Below are 16185 nucleotides of genomic sequence, written 5' to 3'. Positions count from 1 at the left end.
TGATAAGGATGTTGAATTGGAGGCCCAGGAAGGTGCTCCTCATAAGAGGCAACTAATTAGGGGAAAACGGAAGTGCAACGGGTGTGGTGAATTGGGTCACACTGAAACTAGCTACAAGTGCAAGCTTAATGGCACAAAGAAAAGGTAGCATCTTGTATTCTGAATTTTATGGATGAATGGACACATGGGTTTTAAAATTGTTTGTAACTTTTTTCTTTCCTGCAGGGTAAGTAAGCCTAGAAAAAATACCACCAAGTATGGCCCAGATGCTTAAGTCCCTAAACCAAGGGCAAAGAAGAAAGGTAAGGAGCCTCCAAATGCAACAGTGCATGCTGAAACTGCTACTGTGGTACCTGAAAATGAAGATTTGTTAGTTGAAACTACTACTTTGGTACCTGAAAATGTTGTTCTAGCTGAAAATGCAATGACAGTAGCTACAAATGATGTTGTGATGGATACAAATGCAATGTTACTTGCTGAATTTGACACATGGATGGATAAAACTTCAACTATGGGTGCCATAGTCCCATTTGAGGCTGAAAATACAAGGAGGTAAATAATTACAAGACTTGTAGATGAAATGATAGTTGCATTGTTCGTGTTACTTATTTTGTTTCTCCGGTTTTCAGCCACTTGATGGGAGAAGGCACATATGGATCACCCTCCAAGACTCAAGTTCCATCAAAAAGGAAGAAAATGACACCAAAAAAATTGGCTACCAAGATAAAGAATAAAAATTTAAGTAGCATATGACTTATGTATCATGAATTTGTATGAGATGGCATGTATGACTTATGTGCATCAATGTCTTGTGTATCTGTGAGTAGACTTATTTTCAGAATGTTGTATGTGGCAACTATGTGTGTTACTGAACATATCACTTTCAGACATTATTTCTATGTGGCAACATATCTGTCCATTTCAGTGTGTCAATTTGTTATGTCTCCTATGCATACATGGTCTGTTGTATATGATAGTAGGAGGAATAACATAAATGGCACCACCATGAATTCATTCATTCATTCATTCATTCAATTGCACAACTCATACAGAAGTTGATTGATTCACCCACTCTTCACAATTGCATACAGATTGCTCACTAACACAAGTACACACATATAACAAACAAACATTGAAGCAACATTTCTATCTTCCTAAGAAGCTTAAGTTATTCTTCATTCATTGATTCTTCACTTTTCGCCTTGGGCCCCACAATTGGAATTTGATGTGGAATTATGGTCGATTCAAAAATAGGTTCGTAATCTAGAGGCACCATTTTTCGGTCAACCAAGTACTGCTCATATCCCTCCTCCCACTCCCAAAATTGACAACTAGCACCTTCTCTCTGTGGCCAAATCAAAGCAAACCAACCAGTTTAGTTCACATAATATGGACTTCACAAAGTTTTTGCAGCAAACTGTTCTCACCGTTCGGGTCGGGCATGTGTAGAACTGCTGGCCGTAATTCTTCTTCGTCCTTGCTGTCCAAACCTTCAGAATGTGGCACTTACAGGAATCGCACACCACAAGAGGCAGCTTCTTGTTTGAAATCCTTCGGCTTCGCGGAATTGCGAACCTGCTGTGCTCGACGGTCGGCCATGGGCCTGTACCTGCACTGGCGCTACCCTGGGCGTCGCTGTACTCCATGGGGCGAGCTTGGTGCGGGCGTGGAGCAGGGCAGGAGTGCAGCAGGGCTTGGGGTAGGCGTGCAGCAGGGCTTGGGGCAGCAGGGCAGGCGTGGGGCGGCGTTGAGCAACTCCAAGCAGCTGGGGCGTGGAGCAGGGCTAGGGAGGGTGCTCGTCGGCGGCGTGGAGCTGGGCTGGGGGCGGCGTTGTGCAGCGCCCCTCCCTCCTATCCCGATCCGTTCGGAGGAACGGAGAAGAACGGAGAAGAAGACCTCCATTCAGTCCTTCAGCAATCAAAATGGATAAGGGAGGGGCACCAGTGGTAGAAAAAATCCTAATGACATCATAAATATGTTGGCACGATGTAGAAGGGCAAATGAGCGAAACTCAATTGCGAGATGGCATTCTGGTGAAGCACACTCCACATAAGGGCACAATCCAAATTTTCTCACCATCGACCCCAGCAGAAGCAGCAGTGCAGCATGGCGGACGCACCAAATACTGCAAGCAAAAGTGTGTGTGGTGTTCAGGTTGAATCACTGTAAGGCCTTGTTCGTTTAGGTTGGGTTTGGCCGGGATCGCGGCCCGATCCACGGCCCACTAAAATATTAGTATTCGGTTAAGCCCGGTCTGGATTGTACCCCCCGGTCCAAACCCGGCAAAACCCACCTCACCCCGGCCTGGTAAACAACCCACGAGAGCATATAGCTGGAACACCTACCGCAGTCGCGCTGCTCTTCGCGACCTAGGCGACGGGGTTGGCGGCAGCACGCGACGGGGTTGGCGGCAGCAGCGGTGCGACTCCGGCGCGACGGAGGCACGGCCCTCTACCCTCCACCTCCGGCATCACTCGCCTGCGGCCATCTTCTGTCCGGTACTCGAGCTGCCCTCCCCTTCCCATCTGCTGACCTAAGGTTCTTGCTTTCTTGGTTCTTTGATGATTGCAAATTGTTTGAGATGGATCGTGTTGAATCCTAGGTGAAGTGTTTGATATGGATCCGTGAATTGCCTTGGATTCTTGGACGGTGGAATCACTGTGCGCTTCACCAACTAAAATTGTTCAGAAAAAAATAGTTTCTTAAAGACGGAAAAATGCTTTTATTTACTAATTATGCAGTAGTAGTACCTTGTGATGGAAGATCGTTTGACTTTCCTCTGCATGTAAAGAAGAAAATGTCATCTTTGGATTGTTTCCGTGCTGCTGATAATCTTAACCATTTATTTGGTGGCGCTGTTACTTGGGGTGTGCTTAGCTCAGTGATGCTGACATCTCCTTGCAACTGTATTCATAAAGAGCAGCCAGATCAGGTAGACCTTGCGTTCAGATTAATCTCGAAATATTCTGGAAAAGGGCGAGGAGTCTAAACCGTAAACCAATCATCAACCATGTAGTAGTAGCAGCAGCAGCAGTAGCATGTCCTAATGGGTTCTTGTTCATTGGTGGCGGCATTTAATTTGGGTCACTGGTATTGTTGATCACCCGCACGATCATATCTTTTCAGCAAAGTATCCATGACTCTGTTTATTATAAACACGCCATCATTAGCTGTCCGTTCATATACATTCAGTAAAGTTGCTATAAATGTTCATCAGGTCTCTTCCAAAAAAAAGATAAAAAACTCTATGCGCTTCAGGCTAGCTGAATGAAGAGCTGTACTGCATTACAGCTGCAACCATTACTTGGAATTTGGATACATGTATTGTTGTCATGATGTTTTTGACATCTCTTTGGTGAATTATATGTTCTGACTTAACATTAGCATCTAGAAGCCTCTTCTAATCTAAATAGTCTACTTTGCGGATTATCTCAGCACCAGTTCGAGTAGAAGACGACGAACCTCCGCCATCCTAGGATCCTGTACCCTCCCCAAGAGGTACTTTGGGTCAAAAATAGCTTTGCGAGGATCTTGGTCTTAGGTATAAAACAAACTCTTATTACTCTAATATCCAAATAGTTCTGTTATTTGGAAATCTTGAATTGGTAGACACATTAGTGAAATACCACATCTAATCAAATACACCGTTCCGTAAAAAATCTAGAGCGTAGAAACCGTTGAATGGAATTTGTTCCATAGAAAATATTACAAACAGTCGGAGGTTAGTACTGAAACCATTTGCGAGGTTTGAACTGCGTGGTAAATTTACACCGTATTTCCAAACATTTCATTTGCCTCCCATAGTCACATGGGCCTAGAAAGGTTGTATCATAAATTTGTAACAAAGTTGATAGGCAAGATGCAAATACCAGTTTTATTATAATATCCAGAATCAAAGATTGTTCCCTGACAGGCACCCTCTTTCCTCTCTCTTTTCAGTCTCCCCCCCCTACTCCGCGAAATTCGAGGTAAATTCCATGGGCGGCGGCGGCGATATCACCCCCACCAGCATCCCCTCCTCACTGTCGTGCTTGTCGGAGGCTCCTCCAGGTGATTGCTCTGCCACCAGCCCACCACCCTATGATCTCAGAGCTCCCAAATCTGGAACGATCACTTTATTGAACTTGACTTTTTTTTGTGAGAGTGTAGTGTTCGCCGACTACGTGGCCATCTCACAGGTTTGCGATGATGAAGCATCCGATGAGTGCTGTGACTGCGATGACGACGAGGTGGAGGCTCTCTACTTCGGCCGCAGGCTGCAGGACCGCCTGCGGGAGGCGAAAGAGTTCATCAGGAGGTAAACCTGATTTTTCTTTTCCCTTTTCTTTGGAACAACAGTACAACACAATCGGCAGAGTCCAAAATTCTAAGAATAAATCTCTCCCTTTCCGCCCATCTTTTCGAAAACTATGTTCTTGGTGTCTAATTATGGTCATGGTTCAAAAAATGTGATTAAACATTGTTTAATCGAGATTAAACACTAAAGGGAGGGCTAATGTCTATGTTTAACCTACGTTTAATCTACGTTTAACCTTCCTAGGTGCTAGTCGGTAGGCTAATGTCTGCCTAGCGCCTAGCGTTTTCTTGAACATTGATTATGGTTTCTAATGTAGAATACAACAATAATCAAATTACAGTTTTTAATACAAAATACAACGATCTCATCTTGAACATAATATTGTAACTGTTTTCTAGACTGAAATTTCTGGTTTTGTCAATTAAACCACTGAATCTAATTACTGGAAAAGATTAATAACTGTCACCTAACAGTGCAGTGTTGCGATGCGCTACAAGTCCCTAAGTTCACTTTATTGATCTTCAACTCGTAAGTTTGTTATTAGAAACTCATTCTATGAGCAGGTATAAGCCTGGGGATTGCATTGAGGGAGCTGGCGGCACAAAAGCTGGGGATTATATCTTGCCCGAGATCACTACACTACTGTTAGTGGGCCCTAGAGGTGCGGGCAAGAGCACACTTGTGAACCGAATTACAAGGGTCTTTGACAAGGATGATGACCCTTTTGCACCAGATCGAGCGCAAGTGTCACGTAAGTTTCTTTATCGTTTTTTAGGATGCTGTTTCATGGCAATGTGCAACTGAACTTGTTTATCTCTTACTGTTTATTTTGCCAGAAAATTCAAAATCAAATGGTACACTTTTTCTTCGGGAGTACCCCATTCCGAGGAATTCAACTGCTATATGTATTTATGATACACAGAGCTTATCAAGCAATCCACAGAAAAATTTCAATATGCTGCAGCAGTGGATGACAAAGGGAATCAGCCATGGGGAAACAACGACATGGTAAGCAGTTTGTAATTAAATTCTCTTATCTTTGTGTTTTTAGCATTTATTTAGCTTTACATTTGTGACAACTTCTGAGTCATCACTTAAAACTTGGTAGCCTTTTGTTTCTTGTGCTGAATTTATCAAAACAGTATACACTGAATGATGTTGTATGAATAGTGATTTTGTATGAATAGTGATTTATTCTGAGTGAGCAAAACTCAAAATGCTCCTCTCTTTTTTTCAGCCAACATATCTGAGCAGATTTTAGCCAGGATCACGATATCTTTTGAATTTGGATGTAACAGTGTTGTAGTCATCCAAAGAAGTCCTCATTCTGCCATATTATTTCTATTTTCACCTCATGCTTCTGAATACCCAATTAATTATACTTGAAAACCTATGCTTGAGTTAATATTTAATAGAAAAATTATGAAAAGTTATTTCAAGAGCTTGTTACATGACTTATACGTTGGAATGCACATAACATGGTATCAAGGATATTTTTATGTGGTAATATTTCTTGGTATGTCTGTTTCATTTTCTTAAATTTCTTGTAGCCTTAAGCTGCTGACGTAGCATATCAAGACTACTCAACATCACCTACCTCAATGAATTTGTTTTACAGTTTTAGCAGGGATACTGATGAAGGCTATAAGACTAAGGGCATCAAACCATTTGGGAGACAATTCAGTTTTCTTCGTTACAAAACCAGGAAGGTCAACTTTGTTATATTTGTTGTTGATGGTGTTTCTATAATTGAGGCAACTGAAAGCAACAAGAAAGGATACATTGACATACTGCGTGAAACATTTATGTATCCATTTTTATCAATTGGAGGTAGGGACTGCTAAGATGTTTTTAGGCTTATGCATCCCTTTTATAATATGAATTTTGCTAATACATTTTTTCCCACAGATGAATAAATATACATTTAGTTAATTTCATATTCCTGTAACTGGTACGATTCTTGTTAGAGAAAAGATACATGTACATATTATTATTTTTTGTAATAATGTATCTGTATATAAATTATTGGTTTGCATTGTTAACTTGATTTGTGAACAATGCTCTTTTTGCATTGATATTTAAAACTAGCTATTGTAGGCATGGATGTGATTGTGACAAACATTTCTGCAGATGACAAACCTGTTGTTGTGGTCACACATGGTGATAGACTATCGACGCTCCAGCGTGCACATGTTCAAAACGAGTTAGCAGAAGTACTTGGCATTCCTGTCCTTCAAATTTTTGATATACCAGGTATTACATTGCTCATATCATGTTTCAAACTTTTAATATGAAGTATTATTAATGTACTACATCTGATATATTCTACACAGGATCTGAAGATTACCAAACTGATCTGGCTATATTGGATATGTTACGTTACTGTATCCAACATGCTGAGCAGAACCTCCCCATTAAATTGAATTATCTTTTAGAGGTTTGAATTTCTTCCCTCGTATCATGGATAAATAGCTTTTTTTCATATACAGCATAAAAAGTTAGCAGTTCCACGTAGGCTCTTTTTTTTTCTTTTAAAAAAGAGCTTTCTAGTGACAATTCACCCATTGTCTTTACAGAGTAATTTAGATCTCCATTCTCGTTTTGCCCAGAAACATTCATTTTCCATCACATCATCACAATTGAACATTATTTAAGGAAATGTAATGTTGTTAGAAGCTTGACTCGAGACAGTAACATGCTTGTTTTCTTTAGCTAAGATCTCCTTTTTGAGTCTGCGAATCCTCCCTGCACATACTTCCTTATTTTATTCTTCTATAAAGTTGTGCAGTAGAAACAATTTCTAGTGCACATACCCTGCACAATTGTGTTAATACATGAATTAAATCTGAATTAGCACAAAAGGTTATTAAAATCTCCTGTTTCAGTAAGACTATTGTTTAATTCAAGTTAATACATGAATTATGTTATTAAACCATAGTCTTCCATTCATGTATTAACATTTAACTATCATTCAATCAATAGTCCATATAAAGCTAAAGGAGAACTAAACCTGCATTGTTTATTTTCTACCTCAACATGTTATTTCTAGTGATATTTCAGCGTCTAGTTAGAAACACATGTATGTAGGTAGTCTTTCTTTATTTTCCTTTTCACATCTTGCCGTTCCTGTCATTTGTCAGAATTTAGATTTGTTAGATCGTTCTGTAAAATAAAAAAGATTTCCCTGTTACAACAAAGTTCATATTGGGCAGGTGCGTGGGCGTGAAACTTTTAAGAATGCAGCAGAGCGGTTGATGGCCTTAGATGCAGTAATCGAAGCCACCATTATTTTCCTCTGCATCATGATCCTTCTGCTTCGAATTTCAGATAAATTGTTGCAATTGTGACTATGCCCCGCATTGTAAATAAGAAAAACAGGGAAGACATTTCGCCTTCTTTAGCTAGCAATGTACACACCTAGAAATACCCTCTAGATAATGAGATTGATGGCACCAATGCATGACTAAGGTTACGCAAGACACTCAAACCTGTTTCTATCATACATGCTTGTATATATTGGCCGGACGTATTGTTGAGGAACTTTATATTATGTTAGGTTTTCCATTACTGCAGGACCCCGCGTATTGTGCCATCTTTGTATTGTTTAAGCACTTTATCATACACATGGTCGTTGTTTGATGGATTTTTGTACATCTACACACCCATCTTGGATTCTGCTTTTAGCGAACTTGATGTCAGGGAAGCAGAGAGGGGAAATTGATCATGTGTTCTGTGAGCTTGGTCTTCCTGGTTGAGAACGGGCAACAGCCAAAGCCACTGACACCTCCCAAAAAGAACAACAACAAAAAATCCTATCAGTTAGTTTTAGCCTCTTGTTCAACCCAAATAATCTTTCCCTCGTATCTCAGTTGTTATTAAAAGTTGCAAGCACTAGGAACCCAAATATAATTCCTGTGGAAAATGGAAGCAGTTCCAAAGCATTGGCTGATAAACGTTCTCTCCAAATGCAAGTCCATGTCCATGTCACTTCGCATGGACAGATGGACTGGAAAGTGGCACGTGTGTACTAAAACTGAAAGGAGAAAAATAAAAAAAAACAGAAGCAAAAATATATTTGTATGTTTCATTTCTCTCTATATATTTCACTACGTGAACCGGCGAATACCGTTGATCTCCCAATCAGATCGTTGAAGGGCTGAAACTTTCTGATCAGTATTCAGTTCACTTGATGGTCACCTTGAAAGCAGCTATTTTAATCCCCTCTTGTTTCCTCCGCGTCTCCGTACTGTATTTTTTTTTACGGTGCATAAAGGCCCACTGGCACAATCCCAGTCGCTGCAGCTAGAGTCCAGACACGGGCTAGGCTTCTGCGCAGCACAAATGAGCAGTAACTTGCACGTCCTCCCTGTCCTTGCCTTCTCTGTCGATCGACTATATATTCCCCCTTCACCTTCGCCTGTCTACCTAGGATTGGAGTATTCGACAACCGATCATACACCATGCATGAACAAACCTGCTAGCTATAAGCAGCAGATTGGATAATTCGGGAGCTGGATGATCTGTCGTCGCTGTATCAGTCACTGTCTCACTGCAGATGAGGATGCTAGCTAGTAGCTGATTAATTCCCTTGTGTCTTTCTAGGCAAGGGAGGCACCAGGACATTCCTAGGAAGGAAAACCTAGGTAAGTAGGAGGCATGCACCCTGATTGGTTATGTTGCCGTGTGTCTTTTCCTCCCATCTTTTGCCTGTGTTTCCTCAAGTGATGCACAATTGCACCCCGTGGGCATGGCACATTTAGATGACAAAACCACATACGGCTAAATGGACTGTCAGCCCAACCAGCTAAGATCACAGGACGTTTAGTTAATTAACCGTGTAACCATGCAGTTCAACTGTGAAAAGGAAAGAATCAGTACATGTATGCAGAAAAGAAAAAGGTGATAATATCATCCCACATCCAATAAAGCTTAGAACTAAAAAATAGATCTTAAATGGTGTATCCAAATTAAATTGGGATTGCACCATTGAGTTTCTTACAACAATATCTTCAACACAAGGCCCCATTTTTATTACTAATTTTTATATATATTTTGACCCCATTAGGCAGCCCAACCAGCAGCGTGGTTTTGGACCCAAATGGGTTAAGCCCAACGAGATGAAGTAGCTGGCGTGTGTGAGGTGCTGAATCGGCTGAATCTGTAATACATGGAGATAACGGAGAGGAAGAGACGACAAGGAAAAAAAAAGAGCAAATAAGACTCTGTTCTGTTATCAATCCAATCCCTCTGTTCTTCGATTCCTAGAACTTGCTGTTCTTCTGAATTCCTATTCCCCGCTGCTGCTAGCACGACCTTGTTCTGTCAGGTCTCGTGTCTCAACCATTTAGATTGTAAAATACTCCCTACATTCATAATTTCTAGTTTCTCCTAAGCCAAACATTTTTCTACCTTGATTATCAATAAACGCAAGAACCTATAAAGATCACCTAGGCAGAAATGATATTACTAGATTCATCACCGTGCCTCATTATTCCCACATGCATTGTCAGTGCGTCTCCCTGCAGGACTTGACTCACCCGTCTGCCTACTACTCTCAACCCTTATTTGTACTATTCACCTCACCTCTGTTATCTATCTCGCTGCAATAGGATTCCACAACAGAAACCTAGAAGAAATAGGCCTGGACCAGTGTCCCAGAGGAACTGGTAATCAGCAATGCTCATAAGAAATGCTATGCATGCATGGATGATCGTCATATCAGTCACCATGATGAGGAAATGAAAATGGAGATTGCTCTTTCCTCTGCTGCTTCCAGCATGTCTGCTCTCAGATTGTTAGCTGGGCACGGGAGGCACCGGGACACCCAGAGCTGCAGCAGGGCCGCCTGTCTCCAGGTGAAAAAAAAAGACATCGATGCTCAACAAGCGATTCCTGTTCTAGCAGAGCTTGTTTGCCTCAACCGTCGAGACTATCATGCATGCCAAATTGTTTTCTCCCTCCGAAGGTTGGCGCGAACTCAGCTTGTCTTGAGGTCCGACGCATGCCCTCACAGTATGCCATGGATTGCATTTTGCATAAGCATTGCCAAAAGCCTCAAGCTGGAGCCTGGAGGAACGGGCCCTTCAATTTGGAGTTTCATCTTTTTGCTTGCCCTGATAACAGCCAGCAGGAGTACCGAGCTCTCTGCACCTAGCCTGAAACATTGTAACTTCTTATTTTCTTCTTCTTTTTTTTATACAAAAATAACCACTATCATTTGAAACTTTGAAGGACATTTGAGTTGCATCTCCCAGTACAAGGTCGCAGTGATCGTTTGCCTTTACTCCTCCCTTATCTACTACATCTACTAAAGCTCCAAGTTTGTGGTTCAAGATTGCAATCAAATTGCTTGGTGTGCTTGATTGCCGGCACATTTTCTTATCAACAACTTCCACCAAATTTACCCATTTAGTTCAATTTGATAAAAATCTCAGCGCATGAATTTTTTTTTCCAACTCCCATTTATCAGTCTGACTTCCCCAAAATGCATCCATTTATTTCGATTCGATCATCATCTCAGCCTGAAGAAGGTCCCTTTTTTCCGTCTGCCCAGTGTCCCCACCTGTCCTGCACTGTCTTGCTTTTATCCTGTTTATATGTTGTCTTGCACCAGCTACTACTTGCATCTAGCTAATATCAAGTTCTCAACTTTAATATGAGCTGTCGTTTTATACACCTTAATTTGCAACCTCTCCAGTAAATGAGTAGGTGCCAACTTTGTGGCCTATACTACTCACTCTCACGCAGTCTTGTTTTCATATACAAACTCTTCTTTATGAAACTCAACTGCCTCGCTCTTCGTCCTTTACACGTACGTGTACACTCTTCTTGGCGTCCTTATTTATATATGCTCCAGCTTCGTCTCCTGCCATCGTCGTTGTAACTTGCAAGTGCTGTGCTCGCTGTAGTACTTAGTTTTTGAGCCCATCTAGGAACGGGTCAGCCTTTGCAGCATGACATGTTGAGTGCAATTTTTGAAGTCCCCCACCATTGTTCCTCTTCTTCCAGTGGTGGAAATAAGAAACCGAGAAGTGGAGAACAATCTCATCCTTCGTTATCTCGCCTTCTGCCGTCTGCCATGATGATCAGTGGGTATGGGAGGCATAGGGACGCGCAGAGTTAAGCCTCTCAGCGTGAAACGCACAACTATACTTGATACCACGTTCAAGGCAATCCAACAACCGGAGAACCTATCCATTCTGGATCCCTCCTGTTCCAGTTGCGGTGGGGGGGAGGGGCCATGCCCCCTCCTAACGTCACAAAAAGAAATTGAACTCCCAACATGACAAAATTGAACTTGGTTTGTTATTGTTGGTAATTGATTTTGCATGTAACTGAATTGACTTGTTCGTGCCTTGTATTTAGCTGACTTAGCTCTTGGTTGTTAGTTGGTTAGAGTGTTAGACGTGGCTAACAGCCTCTGAACATGTATAAATGTACACCGCACACATCAATGAGATTTATGTTGCATCAGTCATTCTTTTGAACTCCTTCATGGTATCAGCTTAGTTACTCCGATCTGTTTTTTCCGCTGCACTCTTTTCCTCCTCTCCTCGTCCCTCATGGCCTCCTCTGATGGATCCTCCTCTCCTGGCGGATCTTCGTCCTCCTCGGATCTTGACATCCCTCCAGTCGTCACCAACCCTGCTCCGGCCTCCCAGGTTCAACTGATCAACATCAAAACCCACGTTCCCATGGTACTCGATTTTGATGAGGCCAACTACGGTCCATGGCGTCTCTGCTTCCTCGCCGTCTTCGCCAAGTTTGGACTGCTCGACCACGTCAACAGCTCCGACGCCGAGGGCACCTCCGACTGGGTCCAGAACGACTACTCCATCGTCTCCTGGCTGTACTGCACCATCTCCAACGACATCCTTCGCACCGTGCAGACCAGCCGGGACACGGCGTACTCTCTCTGGTGTGCCATCCACGGCCTCTTCCGCAACAACAAGGCGACACGATCAGTCTACGTCGGCGCCGACTTCCACAACGTCTACCAAGGCGACATGTCCGTGATGGCCTACTGCTCCAAGGTGAAGCAGCTCACAGATCAACTCCGCGATCTCGGCTCGCCTGTGTCGAACCAGGAACTCGTCATCACCTTGCTGCGTGGTCTCAATGAACGGCTCCACAATGTGATTCCCAGTATCACCAGTCACAAAAGGCTGCCGTCATTCCTGAAGGTGCGATCTCAACGTCGCCTTGAAGAAAATCGCGTCGACACCGCGGCCAAGCGGGCTCAGGCCGCCGCCTTCTTCGCCCACATGCACGGCTCCAGTGGCGCTGCATCCGCCACGTCCGGTGCATCCGTCGCGTCCGGTGCGCCGCTCGCCCTCGCTGCCCAGCCCAGCGTCGCCGCCTCTCCAACATCTGCTGGTGGCGCGGGCGGCTCCGGCAAGAAGCAGAGGTACAAGACGAAGAACTCCGGGGGCGGCTCCTCCTCCAACAATGGCCGTCCCGGGAACGCCTCCACCGTCCAACCACAGTGGCCGCAAGTCAACCCGTGGTCTGGAACATTCCATGCTTGGCCTACCATGGCGCGTCCACCGCTCCCGCCTCCAGGCACTGGAGTCCTGGGGCCACGTCCCGGCGTTCCATTGGCACAAGCCTACTACAGCGTTGCGCCCATGCAGCAGCCACAGGCTCCCTCTTGGGATCAAGCTGCACTGATCGCTGCTCTCAACAACATGGCGCTCCAGACCTCCCCCGCTGGCGACTGGGTCATGGACACTGGTGCATCAACGCACATGTCCAACCACGGTACTTTTCCCACCATCTCAACTGCTCCTTCTTCTTCTCGTATTCTCGTTGGCAATGGCATGTCCATTCCTGTCTCTCACATGGCTTCTTCTTCCGTTCCAACTAGTACACGTCCTTTGCATCTTCACAATATTCTGATTGCACCTAATCTTGTTAAGAATCTTTTATCTGTGCGCCATCTAACCCGTGACAACTCTGTTTCGGTTGAATTTGATCCTTTCGGCTTCTCCATCAAGGATCTGCGCACCAAGATGGAAATTCTCCGATGTAACAGTGATGGGGATCTTTACCCTCTCACTGCTCCGGCTGCACAGGCCCTCTTCACTCAAGCTGCTGCTCGTTGGCATCGTCGATTGGGCCACCCCAGCAATAAAAACTTATCTCAGCTTCTTACATCATTTGATTTTCAATGTAATAAGCAGCCATCCAGCCACTGTCATGCTTGCCGCCTGGGTAAACACACACGGCTTCCTTTTTCTTTGTCCAGTTCAGTGACAACAGGGCCATTCCAGCTTCTCCACTGCGACGTTTGGACGTCACCCGTCTCGAGTGTTTCTGGTTTTCAGTATTACTTAGCGATACTCGATGATTACACTCACTTTGTTTGGGTTTATCCTTTACGTCAAAAGTCTGAAGTTGCTTCAATTATCATTTCTTTCTGTGCCTTTGTTCAGACTCAATTCCAGCGTGCCGTTTGCTGTTTTCAGTCCGACAATGGCAAAGAGTTTGATAATCAAGTCCTGCGCAACTTCTTCACCTCTCGTGGCATTCTCTTCAGGTTGTCATGCCCATATACTTCACCACAAAACGGCAAGGCCGAGCGCATTCTACGAACCCTCAATGATTGCACTCGCACGCTTCTTCTCCAGGCATCCATGCCGTATCGATTTTGGGCAGAAGCTCTTGCCACAGCAGCCTATCTTCTAAACCGTAGACCCTGCAAAGCAACCATTGCCATGTCTCCTTTCCAGAAACTCTACGGCATCCAACCAGATTACCAGCACTTGCGAACATTTGGCTGCCTATGTTATCCTAACATTACAGCTATCGCACCCCACAAGCTTGCTCCCCGTTCCATCAGGTGCGTCCTTCTTGGTTACTCGCCGGATCACAAGGGATATCGTTGCCTTGATCTATCATCCGGCTGTGTTCTTACTTCTCGGCATGTTTATTTCGAGGAAGATTGCTTTCCCTTTGCGCAGGAGCAGCCGAGTCGCACGCCGAGTCGCACGCCCGCATCAACAATGCCGACTGCCACGATCAGATCGCCAGGCAGCCACATCCTCCACCCGTTCGGTCTGCATCCACTTCGCCAGCAAGCTCCTCGCTTTCGCCAATGACATCTGCCTCGTCGCCCCCTGCCGCATCACCCGTCCAGTCTCAGCACCCAATGCTCACTCGCGCACGTGCTGGCTTCCATCCGCACCATCCTCACTCTTGCTGTGTCCCGATCATGGCCGGTGCATCAACTTGACGTCAAGAATGCGTTCTTGCACGGCTTCCTCGACGAACAAGTTTACTGCTATCAACCTGCCGGCTTCATCGACCAAGAACATCCTGGTCTCGTCTGCAAGCTCGAGCGTTCTCTGTACGGCTTGAAACAGGCGCCTCGGGCCTAGTTTCATTGGTTCACAGATGTCGCCCGCACCATCGGATTCAGGCCGACATGCTCCGACGTCTCCCTCTTCGTCCTACGACATGGCTCGGCAATGGCATATTTACTTCTCTATGTCGACGATATCATTTTGACGGCGTCCACTGACGTGCTACTTCAGTCCATCATCACCAAACTGCAATCTGCACTTGCCATCAAAGATCTCGGCCCGGTTCACTATTTCCTTGGCATTCAGGTTCAACGATCAGCTTCAGGCTTTTTTCTCTCACAAGAAAAATATGCTGAAGACCTCTTGGATCGTGCCGGAATGCTTCAGTGCAAACCGGCTTCTACACCGATCGACACATCGCCGAAAGTTGCTGCTGCTGATGGCGATCCAGTACCTGATGCCTCTGAGTTTCGTAGTCTCGCTGGTGGACTACAATATCTCACGATGACTCGACCAGACCTTGCTCATGCTGTGCAACAGGTGTGCTTGCATATGCACGACCCTCGTCTTTCTCACTTAGCTCTGCTGAAGCGTGTTCTGAGGTATGTCCGTGGTACTACTTCCTTTGGAATTGAACTTCACGCCTCTCCATCTGTTGAGGTTCGTGCCTACTCGGACGCCGATTGGGCCGGCTGCCCGGATACCCGACGATCAACATCTGGGTTTTGTGTCTATCTTGGTGATTCATTGATCTCTTGGTCCTCAAAGCGCCAACCTACGGTCTCTCGATCAAGTGCCGAAGCTGAGTACAGGGGGTCGCAAATGCAGTAGCTGAATGTGTGTGGCTTCGCCAACTCCTTCTTGAGCTCGGATGCAGCATTGACAAGGCGACAATTGTATATTGTGATAACATCTCAGCAGTTTACATGGCCACCAATCCCGTTCATCATAAGCGCACAAAGCACATTGAACTGGACATTCACTTTGTCAGAGAACGAGTTGCTCTCGGGGAGTTCAGAGTTCTACATGTTCCAACAGATCAACAATTTGCTGATGTAATGACAAAGGGGCTCTCCACCAAGGTCTTTGAGCAATTTCGATCCAGTCTGTGTGTTCATCCGAGATCCGATGTACAGACTGCAGGGGGGTGTTGGTAATTGATTTTGCATGTAACTGAATTGACTTGTTCGTGCCTTGTATTTAGCTGACTTAGCTCTTGGTTGTTAGTTGGTTAGACGTGGCTAACAGCCTCTGAACATGTATAAATGTACACCGCACACATCAATGAGATTTATTTTGCATATAAATGTACAACGACGGGCGGCGCGGCGCGTGGTTCACGTGGGGGCGAGGCGCGCGCGGCGTGGACAGGGAGCCGGGACCGGGCATGCGTGGGCAGGGAGCAGAGGAAAAGGAAGGTAAGAGAAGGAGGAAGAAAAAAAAAGAAGAAAAGAAAAGAAAAAGGAGAAGGAAAGAAAAAGAGAGAGGAAAAAGAGAGAGAGGGGCGCGGCGGATTTCTCGGCGGCGGTCGCGAGCCGGTCGAGCACGCGCGCCGTGACGTGCGGAACAGGGAGACGGGACAGC

General features: G+C 44.8%; 2 protein-coding genes across 3 annotated transcripts; both read left to right on the top strand.

The window, feature by feature from the left end:
• Nucleotides 1-2307: 2307 nt before the first annotated feature.
• Nucleotides 2308-7936, top strand: LOC120668466. Of its 2 annotated transcripts, XM_039948180.1 has the most exons (10): nucleotides 2308-2498; nucleotides 3436-3541; nucleotides 3940-4050; nucleotides 4150-4297; nucleotides 4861-5048; nucleotides 5134-5305; nucleotides 5916-6127; nucleotides 6428-6550; nucleotides 6631-6734; nucleotides 7510-7936. In XM_039948180.1, the coding sequence occupies exons 3-10, from the start codon at nucleotides 3978-3980 to the stop codon at nucleotides 7642-7644; spliced, it is 1155 nt and encodes a 384-aa protein (XP_039804114.1). In that variant the 5' UTR covers nucleotides 2308-2498; nucleotides 3436-3541; nucleotides 3940-3977; the 3' UTR covers nucleotides 7645-7936. The 2 variants fall into 2 exon arrangements, with proteins under 2 accessions (XP_039804114.1, XP_039804115.1); XM_039948181.1 differs by lacking the exon at nucleotides 3436-3541 and having other exon boundaries at nucleotides 2316-2498.
• Nucleotides 7937-11785: 3849 nt separating this feature from the next.
• Nucleotides 11786-13457, top strand: LOC120670719. The gene is made up of 2 exons (XM_039950862.1): nucleotides 11786-13057; nucleotides 13294-13457. Exons 1-2 carry the CDS (start codon nucleotides 11860-11862, stop codon nucleotides 13326-13328), a joined length of 1233 nt encoding a protein of 410 aa, XP_039806796.1. The 5' UTR covers nucleotides 11786-11859; the 3' UTR covers nucleotides 13329-13457.
• Nucleotides 13458-16185: the final 2728 nt, after the last annotated feature.

The sequence above is a fragment of the Panicum virgatum genome, chromosome 4N (genome assembly GCF_016808335.1).
Source record: "Panicum virgatum strain AP13 chromosome 4N, P.virgatum_v5, whole genome shotgun sequence".
NCBI classification, from domain to species: domain Eukaryota; kingdom Viridiplantae; phylum Streptophyta; class Magnoliopsida; order Poales; family Poaceae; genus Panicum; species Panicum virgatum.
This window is presented reverse-complemented; position numbering and strand designations above follow the sequence as displayed.

Excerpts from the sequence above, each read along its gene's own strand:
- LOC120668466 (XM_039948180.1), top strand. The coding sequence starts at position 3,978 with ATGGGCGGCGGCGGCGATATCACCCCCACCAGCATCCCCTCCTCACTG. Across the intron at positions 4,298-4,860 it reads GCGAAAGAGTTCATCAGGAG|GTATAAGCCTGGGGATTGCA; the intron begins GTAAACCTGATT and ends TTCTATGAGCAG. Across the intron at positions 6,735-7,509 it reads AATTGAATTATCTTTTAGAG|GTGCGTGGGCGTGAAACTTT; the intron begins GTTTGAATTTCT and ends CATATTGGGCAG.
- LOC120670719 (XM_039950862.1), top strand. The coding sequence starts at position 11,860 with ATGGCCTCCTCTGATGGATCCTCCTCTCCTGGCGGATCTTCGTCCTCC. Across the intron at positions 13,058-13,293 it reads AACGCACATGTCCAACCACG|GATCTGCGCACCAAGATGGA; the intron begins GTACTTTTCCCA and ends TTCTCCATCAAG.